The sequence below is a fragment of the Python bivittatus genome, unplaced genomic scaffold (genome assembly GCF_059951505.1).
Source record: "Python bivittatus isolate LINGU-HERP-01145 unplaced genomic scaffold, Pbiv_v1 ctg000020_np1212, whole genome shotgun sequence".
In the NCBI taxonomy this organism is placed as follows: domain Eukaryota; kingdom Metazoa; phylum Chordata; class Lepidosauria; order Squamata; family Pythonidae; genus Python; species Python bivittatus.
The window spans coordinates 65,216,042-65,237,267 of NW_028277030.1; the positions used below are offsets into that span (position 1 = coordinate 65,216,042).

The 21,226-nt window shown below is 37.8% G+C and overlaps 1 protein-coding gene across 38 annotated transcripts in view; it reads right to left on the reverse strand.

Moving 5' to 3' along the window:
• TRDN (triadin) overlaps positions 1 to 21,226 on the reverse strand; it is a 241,826-nt gene that overhangs the window by 16,290 nt on the left and 204,310 nt on the right. For 37 of the 38 annotated variants that reach the window (XM_088140165.1, XM_088140069.1, XM_088140090.1 and 34 more), the window contains 8 exons: positions 20,192 to 20,242; positions 16,570 to 16,608; positions 15,704 to 15,754; positions 10,464 to 10,490; positions 5,303 to 5,350; positions 1,462 to 1,500; positions 643 to 690; positions 415 to 459 (listed from right to left, as the gene is read on the reverse strand). In XM_088140165.1, coding sequence (XP_087996291.1) covers positions 415 to 459; positions 643 to 690; positions 1,462 to 1,500; positions 5,303 to 5,350; positions 10,464 to 10,490; positions 15,704 to 15,754; positions 16,570 to 16,608; positions 20,192 to 20,242 — 348 coding nt within the window. The remainder of the gene's footprint in view (positions 1 to 414; positions 460 to 642; positions 691 to 1,461; positions 1,501 to 5,302; positions 5,351 to 10,463; positions 10,491 to 15,703; positions 15,755 to 16,569; positions 16,609 to 20,191; positions 20,243 to 21,226) is intronic. The other variant, XM_088140112.1, reaches the window with a different exon arrangement.

Below are 21,226 nucleotides of genomic sequence, written 5' to 3' on the forward strand. Positions count from 1 at the left end.
AGGGCCATTCCTCATCCCTAAGAATACAGTAATTATAGAGGATTTTAACTGATTTCTAGAAAAGCTAAAGACCACAATAATCCAGTTTCAAACAAAAATCTAGAAGCTTGTTGTTCTTCCCTTAAATGTAAACTTTCTAGATTTATGGTTTGTAAGGACAGTTGTAAGTTGTTGGAATAAGAAGAAGGAGACAAAGGTTCTAGTCTACCCCAGCCACTGAAGCTCACTGGGTGACTGTGGGCTCATCACTGTCCATCACCCCAACCTACTTCACAGGGTTGTTATTGAGGGGCAAAATAGGAAGAAAGAGTTCATTGCCTTGAACTCCTGAATGAATGGTGGGATATACTATAAATTAGATAGATAGATAGATAGATAGATAGATAGATAGATAGATAGATAGATAGATATTACCTTTGGCATGTTTTACTTTCAAGGGTATCTTTTCAACTGTTTTTCCTATATAGATCGAAAAAAGAAAAAAAGAGAAAAAGAAAAAGAAAAATCAAATACAATATATAAACTGAAAGTGATATAATCCACATTGCTAATAATAAGATAAGGGAGGAAGGGAGGATGTTAGCAAATTCAGAGAGCAATTACTTTTCACAGTTTTTTAGAAGACAAAAAATCCAGCCTTACCATATTTTTCCTTTTTTTCCTTCAAAGATTTTTCTGCTTTTTTCTTATCTGCAAAGAGTTTCAGATCATAGGGGTTAAACTTTAGGGACTTGGATATTTGCATATTATTTCATGAAGACTTGGAAAAAACATGCTTGTGACTTCTGTTAGCAGCAGGAAAGGTAAATGTGGTCAGAAATAGACCTTATATTTGCACATTTACGTGCTCTTATATGGACTTTGATTGAATCATATCTCAAATGATTTGAAATATGGACAGATGTCTTTTTTCAGCATCCATTTTTTCAGGCATCCCCGAGTACCGTCAATCAACTGTGACTTCATACAAGGAGACAGACTGAAATTAGCTAAGGTGCAGAGCGAGAGCATGGCCACCTCTCTGATATTTCCTGCTGAGAACATCAGCAGGTAGCTGGCAGTCTGCCATAAAGCTGTTCATGCCACCCTCCCCCTCCCCATAGGATACGGCTCACTTCAATGCAACTTCAGTCTCTATCTGTTCAGCTGTGAGCAGCCTGGCATAATCTCCCCACATGGTACATTACCCTCCCAAACACTAACAGCCAGATTCTTCCAAGTAAGTGATTAAAGCTTGCAGCTACCTTGAAGACAAAGTAAGTGATAAAAATAGAATTGTAGAATAGCACTTGACACTTTGAAGCAGATCTTTTAATAGGACAAATGTAATTAGTTTTCATGGTGTTCAGTAGATACATTAGTTTATAGGAGTTGAAGTTCTGGGTACATTAAGCTCCATCAAGATGCATGATTCTTGTGGCTGAATATTTTTGCTATTTACATATGCTATATAATGTTTACCTGCTACTCTGATTTCAGCTGATGGTTTTTCTGGTCTTTCTATTGGGTGGGATGGGGATAGATAGAGAAAGGAGGAGAAAAATAAGGAGAAAAATAAGAGTACATCTATATAAATCTGTATACCTTGAGAGTTTGGGCCTGTTTTCAGTGTATGTTACATATATTAATACAGTGCATGTTACACATATCAATTCGTAAAGAAAGGCACTTTTGTTCTGTTAATGTAGAAACATTTCATTTGTAAAAGCAAACCCTTCATTTTGAATTACCATAATCTAGCACACAGTATGTTTGAGAAAATGTAAGTGTTGTGAAAATCAAAACTTTTTAGATATGTAGAAGTTGACAGGAATTTCTGGCAGATTGTAGATATTATGAATTAGATTTTTGTCATTTTATTTTATAGCCCTGTAAGATAAAAAGGCTAGTCTAGACCTATTATTCCAGATCTAGAATAGCCTTCCTGAAAAAATGTCTTTCAGATATGTTGGATTATACTTCCGACAATCCATCAGACAGAAGATCAGTGGACACATTGGTTCAGGATAACAGTAGCAGCTGGAGGGTGCCCATTAAGGAACTCTGATCTATTTTGATGGAAAAACTGAATATATTGGATAAACTCCTGCCACAAGCAATTAATTAGAGATCTATAGAAATAGATAGGTAATGAAAGAAAGATAGAAATAGAAAATGACTTTTAAACTACAATGCCAATTACTTTTGTTTATTCCTATTATTATCGATAGATGCAGATGTAGATAATTTAGGGTTTCCTTAATGTTACTATATTTACCTCCCCTAAATTAAATAAAATAATATATAGATTATTCAAATTTAGCTAATTTAATACATTTGGGTTCCTATGAGTTCTTCAGTTACCCACTAGATGGGAGATAACTGATAACACAATAATCAGTCTAGAAAGACATTTTCTCAAGAGTAGCAATCTGTACACTTGTGCAATTGTCCTCTGTGCTTGAAATAATTTCTCCTATGGACACAAATTTAAGTGAGCTATTTGCACCATATTATAATATTAATTATATATTAATTATCACAGAAGTGTAAAATTCCACAATCTTTTTCCAAAATAAGTAAGAATAAAATATGAAATTTGGGGCAAGAACTTTCTTGACACCAAGACTAAATTCTGTGGGAGAAAGTCGTGTTATCATAACACATTGCCAAATCTGTATTCAAGTTCAGGGATAATGTGATCATAGGTGAACAGAAAGAGTTCATTTTGTGATCATGGAAGAGATGCAGTACAGAAACGGGGAGGGGATTGTAGGACTTAAAGAATGTTATGCAACTGTTAAAGCCTCTAAACAGGGCTCCCCAAACACTTCAGCTCATCAACCCCTTTATGAAGTTTCAGATTGTTCATCAACCCCCAAACATTTATTATATGAAAATAATTTAATAAATATTACTTTAACTAATAGTACTATGAACAACAACAATGGATAGTCCCATTGACCCTTGGGGGTCAATACTGACCGCTCTGGAGAACCCTGCTCTAAACAATATGCAGAAGAACTTCTGTCATCTGTTGGCTATATTGTAATGGCACAGAAATACTAGCAAGGATTTGAGAGCCACAGTAATTTTTACCAATTATTCTTTATATTTAAATACTTTTTTGTGGCAAACTGCAACTTGAGCACGGTAATTCACTATAGGGAACACACTGCTTCTTTGCACATGGATAGGTTGCATGAATCATAAAAAGAGGTGCCTCCTGAGAACAGCTGCAGCTCGTATTCTCTAACATCATCTATCCAAAGCCTCTTTTAATTACATTTACTTTGCAGTATAACTAATTCTTACTATATTACTTAATATTATGCTCTCTATGGCAATAAAACATGATATGTATTACAAAGATTTTCATTACTGGCACTGAATGAAAGAGTTCTAAATGTGACAATCTGCTATAGATTGTGTTATTGCATTTAAATATCTCTTATCTGAGGAAATTCACATGTTTTTCATTTTATTCTCCAAACAAGATTGTGAAGTAAATTGGGCTACAACAAGGGTTAGTTTATAATCTGGACCAAAGCCATCAACAACTTTTTGTGGTCACCAGAACACCTCCAGATTGTACCACTGAGTGGCAAAACCACTGGTTTTTGTGTTATTAAGAGGCTTACTGTCAGAGTTAATACTAGCACTATGTAATGCTTCTGAAAAAGTGTTTCATAGTGTGTTGGAGTGCAACACATGTGAGTTTCTGACAGTTCTGCAGGAAACTTCATTTGAGAGACTGCCTCTCCCCAGTTACATCTACCTATCCTATCAGGTCTGGGAAGAGAGGCATGTTGCGGGTCCCATCTACTGGGGAGCTTTGTCTGGCGGGACACATGAGGGGAGCATTTTCTACTGTGGCGCCCACCCTTTGGAATATCATTCTGTCCCAAGATGAGATTGGCCCCAACTTTACTGGCCTTTCAGAAGGCCCTTAAAAGCTGGTTCTGCCATTGGGCCTGGGGATCCCATGGAAGTATGGAGCCTGCTAAATGGTTATACTGTTTGTAAGTTTCAGAAAAAACTCTCCCGTTTTTTAATGTTATTATAGTTTTAAATGTTTTAATTGTATTTTAATGTTTTTGTTTTTAATTGTTTTGATTGTTTGGTTCTGTTATTTTAATTATGTGCACTGCCCAGAGTCACATCTGTGAGATGGCAGCTAGATAAACTTAATAAATAAGTAAAATTTAAATTTAATAAATAAATAAATAAATAAACATTCAGAAACTCATCAAAGCAGCTGCACAATCCTGGAAATAAACATGGCTGCTTTAATGAGTTACCCACCGGCTCTGTGTTTGCTTTTGCACCTTTTCAGAAAGAAATCCACTACACTCAGCAGCACAAGTAGCTGAGCTGTACCCGGGAATGCTGAATGCCAAGTCTAAAGTATGGGACTTCAGGCTCAATGTTTGGGATCAGGCACATTCATGCGGAGCACCTGCAAGTTGTTGACAGAACCAAGGGTATCTGCAGGGAGGGAGATCAAAAAAACCAACCATGTGATCAAAGCTCCACCCCTTTTTATGTGTATCAAGTCACATGTAAAAAACAGGCAGGCTTTGATCACATAGATGTAGTCACCATCCGGACTTTAGACCTTCTCCTTGCAGACATCCCTGAAGGGAACACTGGTATTTTATGAAATATAGTTTAAGAAGGACAGTGTTACACAGCTCTAGTTCTTTATATGTGAACTATTGACATTTTTTACTGTTTTCCAAAAATGATGATAAAATATAAACATAAAAAGTATTTGCTGCATAAATCACATTTAATGGTCCAATGCATTATTTAAACTATTTGGCTAACAGTAGTTAGGAAATTCTATTAATTCAAATAAAAATATGTTAAAGCGCATACCACCTCTTTAGAAAAAGATGGAATAGTAGCAAGGACATTATTAGCAAGCAGGTTAACAAGGCTATTTAAATTGCAGGTTTAGAAAAAAACATTCCCATGCAAAGCAGGCCAGCAAGTATAAATATAACATGGCACATCTTATAATTTCTTTGGACTTGGCAAGAAATTAAAAACCCTACTACAATGGAGAAAAAGGAGAAAAAGGTAATGTTGGGATGCAGTCCTTGGGTTTGCTCTTGGCTTAAATAATAGGGAAATGCCATTCTGCCCTTATTCACAAGTAAGCTTGAATTATTTTATTTTATTTTATTTTATGGCATACAATATGTGTAGAATAGCAATAATTCCAGATGCCCAGGGCCTTATTATTCTGCTCAGTTTGGCAACTGTGTCTACTACTTTGCCAAGTGGTTGTGTGTAGTGTGAATATTAAAATAAATACCTGGTTTTGCTTGATGAACTCCTTTTTCATGCCCAAGAACTTCTTGTTCTAAAAGGTGGGAGCAATACAACATAAACTCAACATTGCTTTGCTATTGTATTAATAGCCCCTGCTTTTAACATTTAAATCCTTTTCACATATGAGTGAGCCATTTCAGAATTACTCAGAGAAGGCTACAGTATTAGCCCTGCCCTCTGATACCCTCAGATTAGCATAGACCATCAGTAAATAGTGAGTCTACATGTGTGGTCATGCATAGGCTTTCTCTAAGAAGATAAGCTACATACCAATAGAGTTCTGGAATGGGTGTGTTAGCAATTGGTTGGGAACATGCAATGGTAAGTCGTTACTCTTGGTAACTTCATAATATCTCCTACATATAATTCATACATGAAAGGAGCATGGTCTCTCCAAAGTTTTGTACTGTACTAATATTTGTCAATTAAAATGCGAATATGTTTATGAGTGTTTCTAAGCTGTCTAAATGTCTAAGTGGTATGAATTTGGGCTTGATCAACAGGGATTTTACGATATAATGCTTTTGCTTTGCTTTGCTTTGGTATAAATGTTCATTTAAGCTTTAAAGTTCCATAGGTTGCCTACCCATTACCAAGGCAATGATATAGAAAACCCAAATGTATGTAATGAAGGTAGTAGAACAAAAACCATATTCCTTGAGATTAAATTTGACACTGATATCCATAATGTAAAGGGCAAGTTACTGAAAGCAGGTTTTAATCATTTGATTCTAGAGAACCATCCTAGCTCCCAATTTGGAAAGGCAAATAGACTGCATGCAAAATTATTAGGCAAGTTGTATTTTTGAGGATGAATTTCATTATTGAACAACTACAGTGCTCTCGGTCAATCCAAAATGTTAATAAACCTCAAACCTGAATATTTAAGAAAGTAAAAGTGAGGTTTTGGCTTTCTTAGGAGCATATCAATGTGTGCACAATTATTGGGCAACTATTAGTGTGCAGAATTCTTATGCAACTAAATGAAGAACGAAAATTCCCCCATCTCACTCGTTTATTTTCATCTGTTAAAGTGAGAATAATAAACAAACAACTCAAAATTTACAAATAAACATTTCTGACATTTCAAACAAAAAATCAGTGACCAATATAGCCACCCTTCTTTGCAATCACAGTCATAAACCTTCCATTCATGGAGTCTGTCAGTTTCTTGATCTGTTGACGATCAACTTTTTGTGCAGCAGCAACCAGAGCCTCCCAGACACTGTTCAGAGAGGTGTACTGTTTTCCTTCACCGTAAATCTCCTGTTTGGGAAGGGCCCACAAGTTCTCAATAGAGTTTAGGCCAGGTGAGGAAGGGGGCCATGTCATTATTCTTTCATCTTTGAGGCCTTTACTGGTTAGCCATGCAGTGGAGTACTTTGATGCATGTGATGGAGCATTGTCCTGCATAAACAGCATGGTCTTCTTGAAAGATGCAGACTTTTTCGTGTACCACTGCTTGAAGAAAGTGTCTTCTAAAAACTGGCAATAGGTTTGGGAGTTGATTTTGAGTCCATCTTCAACCCGAAAAGGTCCAACTAGCTCATCTGTAATAATACCAGCCCATACCAGTACCCCACCTCCACCTTGCTGGCGTCTGAGTTGAAGTGGAGCTCTGTGCCCGTTACTGATCCAGCCACGGGCCCATCCAGCTGGTCCGTCAAGAGTCACTCTCATCTCACCAGTCCATAAAACCTTTGAAAAATCTGTCTTCAGATATTTCTTGGCCCAGTCTTGCTGTTTCAACTTATGTGTCTTGTTCAGTGGTGGTCGAGTTTCAGCCTTCCTTACCTTGGCCATGTCTCTGAGCACTGAACACCTTGTACTTCTGGGCACTCCAGGTAGGTTGCAGTTCTGGAATATGACAGCACTGGAGGGTAATGGGTTCCTGATAGCTTCACGTTTGATTCTTCTCAAATCTTTGGCAGTTAATTTGCATCTTTTTTTCTCAACACATTTCTTGTGACCCTGTTGACTATTTGCAACAAAACATTTGATGGTTCTGTGGTCACGCCCCAATATCTTAGCAATTTCAAGAGTGCTGCATCCCTCTGAAAGACTTTTTACAATTTTTGACTTTTCAGAGTCACTTACATCTCTTTTTTGGCCCATTTTGCCTGAGGAAAAGAAGCTGCCTAATAATTATGCACACCTTGATATAGGGTGTTGATCTCCTTAGGCCACACCCTCCCTCATTACACAAATACACATCACCTGAAATGCTTATATCCAATAAGCATTCAGGTTTATGCAGCTTGGAGGTGGAAAATATGCATAAAAATGATATGGTCAAAATACTCACTTGCCTAATAATTGTGCACATGGTGTAAATGTTTTTAATCGAAAGACATTTTACATACAAGATGTTTTAATTACATTATACATTAAATATGATACAGCTTTTGAAAAAAAATATTTAGAAATTTCATCTGGTACATTATGCTGCAGCCAGAATATTCACTGGAGCTGTTTATAGGGAGCACATGAATTCCCTGTTAAAACAGCTTTGGTGGTCACTGGTCATTTTGGGCCCATTGCAAAATGTCATTTATTACATATAAAGTCCTGCAGAATTTGAGACCAGATTATTAGAGAGACTAAAAATAGCTTAGTTTTAAGAGCCTTGGAAAAGATCCCTTCTTTCTGACCTGCCATAATCAGCTTCCCACTACACCTCTAAATGCTCACAGTATTCTTAATTGCAATCTGGGAATCCAGTTACATTGGGAAAAATCATAGGAAAATGATATACTTTCCCAATGACATTGTTCCAGTAATTCCCACCCCCATGACTGTGTTTTTTTAATCTCAGCAGAGAGAAATTACAGATCTCCAAAATGTCTTCTATTTTGGTCCAAACCCTTCCATTTTTTTTTCATATCCACAGCCTTATACCCTGTGCATGGTAGCCTAGTTACATATTTCTCTATAGCAAATATGCTCACTCAAATGCTTTTTTTCAATTAAAGACTCCATAACAGGTCAGGCATTAGGATCTGACAGGGGACTTAGCAAGGAAAACCTTCATAGCCTCATACACTGAGGACCATCCTAGATGGATGATCCACAATATAGTTACCACATGACAGGAGGTTTAAATGTAAATTGTAGGTAGCTCTCTAAAAACAAGTTTCAGGAAATTCTAATCTGTGGGATGGCTTTAATCCAACCAGAGGCAATAACCCTGATCCAGAGCAGCTCCCTGCACTTGAATTTTATTCACAAAAATGAACCATAAAACTGCTAATATTATAACTGCGGTCTCTTCTAAATGAACTATCCATTTCAAAGAAAGAAACATGTTCGTTGTTTCCCCCCTCTAAATAAATGGCATAAGGTAAGTGCCTCGTGTTTCAAGGCTCAGCATTATTTCTTGAAACTTAGTCTTACAAGTGAAAGTCACATTGTTATAGTTGACATGAAGAAAGCAGATTCCTCACTCCACTAAGTTACTTTTTTTTTTTTCCTTTCTAATGAAATTGCCGGTTGATTGAAGGATCTGCATTATGGAAACTGCAGGCTCAGCTTTCTTGCACAGCTGAGGATGTCATTGACAAGGCAGCTTGGATACAATCCAGCAGCTGCTTTACATACAGTAGCAGGAAGAGGAAATATGATGGGAGCCAGGGGCAGGCCATTCCAGGGGAAGGGAGATTGGAAACCTGATTCCAATTCCTATAGCATCCCCCTCCCCCATCCTCCACCCCCAGTCTCAACTTGAGAACCAGGAAACTGGATTGCTGGGTGCTCTAGGCTCAGGTGAATATGAATTCCATGCACATTCTTGAATTCTAGTCTGTCTGTAATAAAACTACCCTTGTTCATGATTTAATTGTGGATGAGAAGACAGACCAGGCATGCATTACTGTGACTGGCTGGATGAAAGAGTGGGGCTTACATTTCCACCTCAGGGAGATCTGTCCAGCCTGGTTTTGTGTTTTGCCTCACTCCTAATCCCAGGGCAGGGGAGGTAGGTATGGCAACTGTTTATTGGAAGACCTTAGCTGTTGCAAGGAGCTCTTTTCCATAGGTGGCCAGATGTGAGACCTTGCATATGATGCTTTGCAAAAGAGACAAGTTGGGGATGCTACTATTGTACCATCCCCCCAGCTGCATGGCAGCATCTCTCACCAAGTTGCTCAATCTCATTGTAGGGTTGGTTGTGATTCACCCAGACTGTTAGTACTGGGTGATTTCAACCTCCCCTCTTTGGGATCAGAGGCAACTCAGGAGTTCATAGTAGCTTCTTCCAGGTAATCACTGCCCAATGCATGTGACTGGTCACTCTCTAGATCTAGACATCACCTTGGAGCAGATTTCAGGAACCAATCACTTCCTCATGACAATGGGCCTGTCTAGGGCCACCAACCTCTTCAGGGAGGAACCTATTAAGATGCTTTACCCCAGATGTCTGATGGATCCAGCAGATTTCCTGAATGCCTGGGGAGTTCCCCAGTCACCTGAAGGGCACTTCTGTTAGGCACTTTGTTGACCTTATTCCACTCCACCCTAAGGAGCTCCATGAAATGAAGGAGGTGAAAAAACTTTGGTTTTCCAGTTGTGCCAGTCTAGTTCTATTAGAATTCTGGTCAGTGCCCTCTCTATGAGAGGCTGCTTCTTCCAAAATATCATGACATTTCTAGGTAAGATTTGCAAGGTCACTAAAACAGGATTAATAATGTACTTCGCAGTAAGTAATTTATTCATAGATCAGCAATCAGGATAGACCATGCTAGGGGCAAATCATACATTCACTTTGTCTCTATTGCTCAGAAAACTCATACTATCATTCCTAATAGGACATTCTTCCCTAGTCTAGGAACTGGTGTGACATTCATATATAGTACTAAAGTTACTATGACCATTCCGTATAAGAGAAGTATGATCATAGCCACATTTCAACAAGCAACATACAAGTAACATCCATCTATATGTGAATGGAATTTTCCCTCACTGTACCTCCTTGTGGAACCCCCAGATCTGATCTGGAGGATTCCCAAAGCCCACAGCTGGATTGGGAGATAGGCAGAGGAGAAACGTTTGCCACTGTCAGTAAAAACCCACTGGAGAATTTCACCAAATCCTAACCATGATCACTGTGCCTGTATTTTTTTTAATAGCTGCAGAGTTTAGAAACTTACTTGGTGGTTTATGTTCTGCCTCCTTGCCTAAAAAACAGAAAACAAAACAAAATAAAATCTGAAAAGGCCTGTTTAAAAAGAAAAGACTAAAAGCAGAAACAGAGAGGGTTGTGAGCAACTCCTGAGTATGTTTATAATGCAAAATTCCCCTTCTCTTTCTACATTTTGCAAAATATTGCTGCTTGCTGATGGAAGAACTTGCTGGTAAAGCTGGATCTGGCCCCTCCTTGTTATAGCTGAAACATTTATTTAGGATTTTTAAAAGAATTTTTAGTCAAGTTTTAATAATTGTTATAATCATGAAAGTTTGTCAGGTACCTAGAGCCACCAGCATGTCTCTCTCTCGCTCAGTCCAAGAGATTTGACAGTAGGAATTTAATGAAAATACAAAGGGGAATAATGGCCTTGGATTCAAGGAAAGTAAAAATATAGAGGACCAGTATTTCCTTTCCCACTACTACCAAATGGAATTGCCTACTTAGGAAAAGCTGAACTACTGTAAAACCATGCCTCCTATCCTCAGCCCCTGCAAGTGGTCCAAGAAGGGAGCATGGTCTATGCTATTAAACATTGCTGAGACGGCAAATAAGACCAGGAGAGATTCACTGCCCATATCCAGGTCCTGACAGAGGTCATCCACCATAGGAACAAGTGCCATTCCATATATTAGAGGGCAGTGGAGCTTTTATAAGGATCGCAGCCTATTAATTTATAAGATGTATATTCCACCTTTCCACTGAAAATAACACAAAAATTGCTAACAACAAAATGCAGATAAAATAATATTGGAATGTAAACATAAAATTTAAACATTGATAAGAAATGGAAATAGATAATACTTATCAGATTACAATCTATTTTAGCAGCAAATGCTAAATTCCTTCCTAAATAGAAATAGCTTTGCCTGCTGTGACCATCCTGGTAGAAATTATCCAATATCATGAGATTCAGAAGGCAGGAGATGGAAAGATTGATTTAAGTTACAAGAAGGAACATTCCAATAGAATGTTAAAACATTACACAGTGAAACCCAATATCCAGAGGTGTTTAAATGGAGGCGAGGTATCTGTTGGAAATGCTCTCATTTGGATCCCACAGGAAGCAGGGAAGTGGACTAAACAGATCTTTTACCTCTATGATTCTATGCATAGATTCACACTTTGTTTCAAAGAAGCATTCACTGTTGCCCCTGTTACTTATTCAGCCACCACCACCCCCGATTTCACAGGCTTCATAAGACAATGATCAAGCAGACATGTGGTAGATCTCACCTCTCCAATGGATTTATTTTGAATTTTATTTTAATGTCAATGTATCTATCACTTCAATCATTTCATTGCCATTATCTTAAAAAGCAGGAAACTCAGCAAAACTTACTGGAAAAGGAAAAACAGCAAACCTTACTGTTTGGGGAGGGCATTCAGGAGCAATCATGTCAATTGCCTAGGCTTTTTTCCTTTTCTAGAACTTTCCAAGGCATTGACAGAATGGCCTGCCATGATAACAAGAAAATTCTAAGAGCTATCAAAAAGATATTTGGATTGCTTCTTGAAATGGTTCCCTACTTTAGACTCAATCAATCTAAATGCCATAAATTAGTAATTAATTAAAGACAATGGAACTGGAGGAAGTTCTTCCATATCCATGTCATCATCACCTCACTAGATACAGAAAAAACAATCCCAGATATCTTGATGAATGATTGATGTGAGAGGCTATTTAAGATAGACCCGTAGTTGCTATGAAAACATGACGGAGTGTGTTTTGAAATTCACCAGGACAATGAGGACACAGCCATCACGTCCTTTAGCTCAGAAAGGGGGATTCTTGGGCAATAGGGGAGGAAATATGCTGGCCAACCCTGATTTTGTTTCATGTATTCATTTTCAGAGCTCAAGCTCAGATACTTTGGTCACCTAATGCAAAGAGAGAACTCCTTGGAAAAGACCCTGATGCTGGGAAAGATGGAAGGCAAAAGAAGAAGGGGACGGCAGAGGATGAAATGGTTAGATAGCATCACTGAAGCAATGAGCATGAAACTGAGCAAACTCAGGGAGGCAGTGAAGGACAGGAAGGCCTGGTGTGATATGGTTCATGGGGTCATGAAGAGTCAGACATGACTTAACGACTGAACAACAACAATTCATTTTCAGAGCACATATTCAACAGTGGGTAAGGACAGCATCTCGGTATCTGCTGCAGCTCTGCACTGTTGCTTGTTTGTTGCTGCCCACCAGGTAGGCAGATGAATAAACTTGTAAATACCTTCATTTACAACATTCCTTTTCCCAACAATGAAAAATCTTGGCTGTTGTCTGGAACTATTCCAATGCTAAAAGAAGAGATGAGTATAAATGTACAAAAGCTGAAATAAAGTAATTAATGACATCCGCCTCGAGGGCACTGTTCCATGGAGAGCAAATTAATAGTAGTGTTCCAGTGCCACTGCAAGGGTTAGAGAAGGCATAGGCAGAGTTCAGGGAATTCCTCCTTTTGTTGCCTACAATATCACTATTTATTCTGGTTACATCACAGGGACTTGTAAAAGTCAAAATTCCTGTGCAATCATTTAAGAAGCATGCTCCTGTCTTAAAATAATCAGTTCTTCTGGGCTCACTAATGTTGGACACTCTTTATTCTGGTTCCTATCTTGGTATCACCTGTTACCATTCTTTATACAGGTGGTCCTCACTTAACAACCACAATAGGGACCAGAAAATTGGTTGTTAAGTGAGGTGGTGAAGTGAGTCACCACGCGACCAGACCCAATTTTGCGACCATTTTTACGATGATCTTTAAGTTGATCACATGGTCGTTAAGCAAATCCATCTCTAATGGACTTTTTGCCAGAATTCACTTAATGACCACACGATTTGCTTAATGACCATTGTAAAAAAGGTTGCAAATCTCAATCACATGACTGCAAGGGGTGGTGTGACAGTTTGAGATGGTTGTGTGAGTACAGGTCGTAAAACACTTTTTCTGAGGCTGTTCATGACTTTGAACCATTGTTAAAGGAATGTTCATTAAGCAAGGACTACCTGTAATCATTTAAAGTCTTTATGAGTTGTCTCTTCTTTCTAGGATGCCAAAAAGATATTACAGTAATTATACACAATTCTTTTTATGTGTGTGCAAATGGGTCACAATGTTTCCAAATGAAAATTGTTCAAGCAAGTAAACCATAGTGCCAGAAAATATTTTCTGATCCACAGGGTTAGGCATGCCAGCTCTAAAAGATGGCCATTTAACAGAATATGCATGAGACTGTATGTCCATGCACGTGCACATCCACAAAAGAGAGGAAAAGAAAAAAGGTTCATGTGTGTATATAGTGAAGAGAGGAAAGCAATCATTTTAGAATCATAAATTTTGCTCAGCTAGAAGCCCAAACAATGACAAAAGAAAAGAATACAAACAATGCCTGTTGTCAGAACAGATAAGGGGTTCATCTGGCTCAGCATTCTGTTTCTACAGCAACTAGCTAGCTAGTTTTCACATTACCCAGGAGCTGGATTTTCAGAAACATCCTGCCTCTGATATTGGAGGTAATCTATAGACATACTGTACAATCAGTAGCCATTAATCGCTTTATTCTTTCTGAAGTCTTGGCTGCGTTTTATTTCCTTGTTGCATTAGTTATTTATTATACTTTTCATACTGTTGGCTCCTGAAGCCTTTTGATGCTCTGCAATAATAACACTAATGTTTAAAAATGGAAACCAGAATTTAAATAACCAAAAAGCCTCTTCAAAAGTATCTGGTTTTAAAGGACTTTTCAAAAGCAACAAATAGTCAGTCTTCTCAGCTCATTAGGGAATACTTTCCAGATAATGATAGAAAAAGCTTGACTCCAAGTCACCTCAGGATGAGCCTTCAGCAACTATAGATTTCAGTGAGCGATGAGATTATATCAATCAATGAGGTAGGTTGTTTGGACTCAGGCCATGTGGGCTTTTAAAGGTAATATCTAGCATTTTGTACCAAAACTAGAAGTAAACTGGCAGCCTTTGTAATGCTTTTAACACAAGCATAATACGCTCTTTCCAGGGGCCAGTGTGATGCTAAATTCTGTGCTATATGAAATTTCTGGAGAAAAAGGTATCCTTAAGTAGAGGTCTAATAATTACCTCCTTTACATAATGAGGCATAGTGCCCTCCTCCAGAAGAACTTTTATGTATTAACAAAGAGATCTCCAATAATTTCCTAGCTAGGAGTTACAAGTGAAATTGGGCAAGATCAAGAGGAAACATTATCTTGTACTGTATTGGTTAATTTCAAAACTAGCACTTAATGTTCATATTTACATACTTTGTAAAGAAAATTATCTTAAATATATTATTAAACATGTATTAATGCAATATTTTCAAGCTGTTACTGTAGTTTCCATCCATTTTATTTCTAAGCTGAGAGAAGCACTGGCAATTTGTTTTGGTTTTGATGTGTACAATATAATCCCTCACACCAAGTCAAGATCTTCCTGGTATCTCCATTCTCCCCTGAATAGAGCAAAATCATGGAATTTACTTTAGGCTTTACTGGACCAATACACATGACAAATGGCTTACATTCAGTTTGATACATTACATTTGTGGAGGCCTGCATCAGGAGAGGCAAAGAGGTATCCTTTGCAAGAACTCTTAGAATTAGGATGGTTGTGAGAATATGATATCCTTGCAAGGTGATGAAGTGGTAGCAATCCCATATCTTTGCTCCCATTGTCTTGGAGTGCCCCCCCCCATGGAAACCAAGCACCTCCTTTCATTCCTGTCACCATAATATAGCTAGAGATGTAAGTTCTACCCTGACATAATACATAATTTTTGTATGTTATGTGTTGTGACATTACATGCATGTATGAAAGGAGCAGAGCTTGCATTGCTGTGGTACAACTCCCACGTTTGCCATTTTGATGAAAGTGCTGGATCCTGTGGATGCCTTCAGTATAGGAGAAATAGTCTGCACACAAACTGTCCTAGGAAGCACTGGGAGATTTCCCATACACACAACGTCCCATCTTCTTTGTAGTATCTATTCTGTTACCATGGTAGATATATACAGATGAAAGGATTCTCTCTCATTAGGTCTATCTATATCTATCCATCTATCATCATCTATCCTATTTATATGCCCACCTATCTTGCTACTGTGACTCTAGGTTGCTAATAATGAATTAAAAATGAAAAACCGCAAATCAATGTTTAAAAATAAACATTAAGAGATGAAAAATGAATCATACCTGTAATGGCAGAATGAGAAATGTTCTTGGTTTGTTTTATCATGCTGGATGCTAAAACAATTGTAAATCAAATACAAGAAATAATAATAGTCTTCTTTGAAAACTATCTACCTATCAATCAATTTAAGCTGTAAGCCAGAAATGTCATCTTAGAGCAGCCTTCTCCAACCAAGTGTTCTCCAAAAGTATAATTTTCTTTGTCCCAAAACCATTTGATTGGAAGAGCTATTTATTTATTTAATCTTTTATTTATTTATTAAATCTGTATATGTACCATGGAAAGATTTTACAACACATTAAGTGTAACAATGAAAATAGCAATAAATATTTGTTTACCAGTTACTATCTTCAGCAGCTTATATTGGCAAAACTATTCTGCCTTTGTAAAATAAGAGAAATAGTTACATTTGTTTGGCCAATTTGTACCCTGCATTGCCTGATTCTACTGGGCTTTAAAACAGGTTACAGTGGTGGAGAGTTTTAAAAAATATACAATATTTTTGTCAAAATATTTCTGATTTGACATTATGGTATCAAAACGTTCATATTACACACAGAATACAGCAAACCTCATTACTTACTATAGAACTTTAGACAATTATAGAATTATTAAATAGAATTATTTTAGACAATTCTACTTTCAGTGAACTATTGATCAGAACTTTAAAGGTCTCCTACTAATGCTAAGATAATATAGCACATTGTCGTTATTAATACAAATGAATGAATAATTAGAAATTAGCACATTTGGCACATTGAAATTATGCTTTCAGGTTGAGCAGTAGTGTTGGAAGAATTTATCCAAATAATTAATAAAATCTGTAGTGGGCACTTCTAACACAAGTTACTTAGAAATAGTCAGTTACCTGTTTTAGCTGGACTTGCTCTTTTTTTAATGTCACGTTCTAAAGTATGAGAAAAATAGAAAATTCTTTTTAAAGTCAGGATTGTTAACCCATCTTAATTTTGAATGTTTTTCTTATATTTGCTATAGCACCTCTCAATAAAAAAAATTACATTGTCAGATTATGTAAAGTTATACATCAGACTGAAAATTGAGCTAATAACCCATTGGAAAAAAAAATTAAAAGAAGAATGAACTTGCATGCCCATATTGCCTCCCCACTCCTCCCCAGTTCTTTTTTACATCATGATCTGGTAACATCCATTTCATATTGAGTTACAACAGACTAATATGCATGCGAAGGACTCTCTAGTCCTGCTCAGGCATTAACTCCATGTGTATAATCCAACACACAACCCCTCTCTTCCCTTAGCTGGCCTGGTAGGACAGAGAAGAGACCATCTCCAGGCTAACAGCTCAGCTCTCTAGTGTGGGGAGTCTAGGCTCTAGCTACAACACTCCACTGTCAAAGGTCCAGCTGTCTCATAACTTAGAGCAGGTATGCATAAGATTGCACTGTTGGTCTGCTCCACAGCTGAACTGCGTGCCTACTGTAGTTGCTGAGTGGGTTTTGTCTGATGCCTCAGCTTCTCTTGATCTTTTTCTCCTTATTTCATTGCCTCTTTCAACCCATGACCCATTATTTTGTTTTGCTTCAGGTCAAGTGGGTATTTAAATAAGAAAGTGTAATCGGAAAAGATTGCCTAGTGTGCTTGGCAGCTGCAGCATGCAGAGTCAGCATGAATGAGAATGTCAAACAGTGCGGTTTAAAATGTGCAAATTTAGGGAGCATGACATGTTTTATCCATCACGCTATCAATTGCAAAGATGCCATTTGGCTTCGTAGCAGTGCAAGGAAGAATTTGAAAAGCTGGAACAGCAATACAGTATTTTGCAAACTTTCTCGACCACATGCACATTCCTGTGATTAAAAACAGAGAAATTTGGATTTTTTAAAAATGTGCTATTTGTTCCAGGTTGTAATGTAGGGAAAAATTAATCCTGCAATGGATTATTTATCCACTATCCTGCTCTAACATGGACCAAAACTCAACAGTGGTATCTGGAAAGGGATAGAGCAGGATAGTGGATAAATAATCCATTACAGGATTAATTTTCCCCTACATTACAACCTGGAACAGAGGTAAGAAAACAAACAAACAATGGCTAGAAGACATAAGGAAATTGGTCCCACAGCTCTTATGAAAAGGCCAGAGATGGGAGGAACAAGAAAAATGAATGCTGCCATACACTCGGGTGGACCATCTGTGTCTTTCCACCTCCAACTGGCAGTGGCTTACTGGGTCTCTGAAGAGAAGTCTCTCAATTATGTGCTCCTGAGCATGTTACTGGGAAATGGCAATGCTGGAACTCGAACGTTTCAGAACACCACTTATTTCTATCATGGACTAAAACTCAACAGTGATATCTGGAAAGGGATAGAGCAGGATAGTGGATAAATAATCCATTGCAGGATTAATTTTTCCCTACACTACAACCTGGAAATTCTTGGCTTTCATCTTTAGTTGTTCTTTCTTGCTCAGATGGACCCCAGTCAAGGAAGTAACATGACCCAATAAATGTCCCTGGTGGTGGCAGTGGAAGAAGGAAATGCTTGCCAGGTCCTCATTCCATCTGTGGAATGCTTCTCATTCCATCTAGCTCTTGTGCTTCTCTGCACAGTGCCCCAATCTCCCTGAGCAGATTTTTTAAAAAAGAAAGGTAGAGGAAAGATAGGACTATTGAGTAGCTAGAAAAAGGAAGTTAGTGACAGTTAACTCCTTTCCATCTTCCATTCATCAGAACAGATCTGGGCAAACTTCTCCTCCCAGGAAACTTGGCACTTCCACCTTCTTGCCTACCTCTAGCTTTAGGACTGTATTTGGGAAGCTTGGTAATGGATTGGCTGTAACTTACTTTGAATTTTGGACCCCCAAAACATTTATGCTAATTTTCTAGAGATAGTTCTTTTGTAATATATTTTAAAAGGATACTGGAGGGAATATTTATTGGTTTGCTTATTTACTTATTTATTATAACATTTCTAGCCCACTTTCCACTGACAAAAAGTCCCCAAAGTGGAGATTTTATATCTAACACATACTGAATATTTCCTGAAAGCAATGAAACCAGGATTGGCAAGCAGCACAGAGAGGGAGGGGGCTTTCTTATCTTACCCTTCTGGGCCAGGAGGTGAAAGCAGAAGTGTGGGCTGTCAGAGGCAAAATCAAGAACTGGCATGGGAGCTGTTCCTAATAGGAAATCATCCTGCAACAATAGGCTTCCACATCTTTGGCCCAGATAGCTTCCACTTCCAGGCCCAGCAAGGGATGATAGAGAAAGACCATCTTCCTCCTCTCTTCCACACTGTACTACCTAAATAAAAATTAAGAGTAAATAATTTATATATAGTACAACTAATACACACTTTTTCTCCTTTTTATTTATTCATTGGTCTCCACAGGGAATTAAGTGGCCACCTTGCAAAGAAAGTTTAACACATTAAAGAGGTGCATGCTGTGGTAGTCTATGGACCATATCAATGATCCTGAAGGCGAGAGAGAAATACCACCCAAATCATGAAAAAGCTTAATTCTCAATGGAAATGCCAAAATGAAGTTTCTTCATTGTACAGTAGAGGAAATATCAAAGGGAAATGTGAATCACTAGACTGAAGTGGTTGTTGGTTTTTCTGCTATGACTTTCCTCAGATGTTGTGTCATAGGAGCTATGTGACATGCCACTTACTATTATGAAAAAAGAATGGGAAGACTAGCAAAGCCTCAAGCTGTATGGACACTTGCAGCCAATTTAGACATAGCAGTTATACTTTTCTGACAAAATGTCAATGTCCTGACATGCACACTAAGAATCAAGGAGCATGTTTGCTCTGAAAAATGCTCAGTTCATATTATAGAAAGTGCCGCATATAAAATGACCGCTTAATTGAATCTCCGATCCAACCTTACATGCAGCGTTGAACAATAACAAAAATTTGCACACATATCACACAACTGATTTGTTTAACATCTGCAACCTCAAGAATCTCTCCCCTTTCCCCAAATCACAGATACTGTATAAATTGAACATATATTTCATATTTCATATTTCATATTCATAGGCATGAGTGCTTGTTTCACTGACATTGGTTGCAATAGATACAGATGAACCTGAGATACAGGTTCTTTTCATTCATGCATAAGATCTTCCCTTTCCCAGCTGAACAGAGGGGTTTCCATTGGTCAGGGTATCCCCAAACTCGATTACACTGCACAGAAGAAGTGAGCCATTTTTTCCCAGATCCAATATTCAGAAGAACTTCAGAGACTGTCAAACATGAGTTTACTTTGACATGGACTTTAGCCAGCCTCTGGCATACTCTTCCGAGATTGGATTAGGTAAATTAGGTAAATTTAGGTGGTCTCTCCGTTATAATCATAAACTATGAACAAATTCTTCTTTGCATTTCTTCACCAGCCATTTAAAATCCATGAATTCTGGGAGGAAAAGTCTCATTTAAGATGACAGAGAAGGAAAACAAATACAGGAATTATATATTTTGATTAATATAATAATATATTTACCTCCCTGTTTCTTGGCAATGGGAAGCTTTGCATCCTTTGATTTTTCTGCCTCTGAAAAATACAATTTTCTTAGCTTGCAAAAGTGCAATTTAAGCATGAATTTTCTTGCCTTAAGAGCAAATGTCCCCATTTTAAAAGCTACAGTCACAATATTTTAGCTATAATAACACAGGTGTTAGCATGTGTGCTGAATCAGGACTTCAGCAAACCAAAAAGTTAAGGTGAATAAAGTAGTATCATATGATGAATGTCTATCACTTTTTCCATTATAGACCTATTGGAGGATTATCGTCATCAAAGTTTATGGCTTTGCAGCCATTTAAATTAAAAAGGATCAATGCTTTCTTTATCATAAAATCAGAAGAATTAGAATCTGTTAAAAGTATAATTTAGCTGATTTTAAATATTCTATGATTTCACTGTTATGCTTTCAGTCTGGTGAAAATTCCAAATTTTCATTTATTCCTAAATGTGGTAGAGTGAATGATGACTGGGATTGAAAGCCAAAGCTTAATATAGGTATGTAAAAGCTAAGGACACTTTACTCCATCACCATTTATATTCTGCAATTCTTCAAAAGCAGTTTGAAACCAACCCACAATTGTCTTCAGTGCTGTTGACCTTGCAGCACTAAGAGCAAGGAGCAAAAATCACTGCCCTGCCTCAAGCTCCTGAAGCGGGGGGCGGGGGGAGGAAACCTGATACAGTAGACTGTTCACCACTCCTCACTTCACTTGAGCCAGTGAAGGGAAAATTCCCTTTATAAGCTCAGTTCCCCTGGCACTGGTCCAGGATGTTACAAGAGCCTGCTTTGTAATGGTTGGGATTATGATTGTGGTTAGGCTTAGGTACAGTACAACGTTATTGTCTTTCTTATTTTTGCTTGGTTTCTTTTTGTCTTTTTGTTTTAACCCTAAGTTAGTCGACCAGAGTCACAATTTGCAAGGTGCATGGCCATATAAATTGATTAATCAATCAAATAAACAACTAAAATGTGAAGCTGCCAAGACAACATGCACCTGCCAGGACAACATG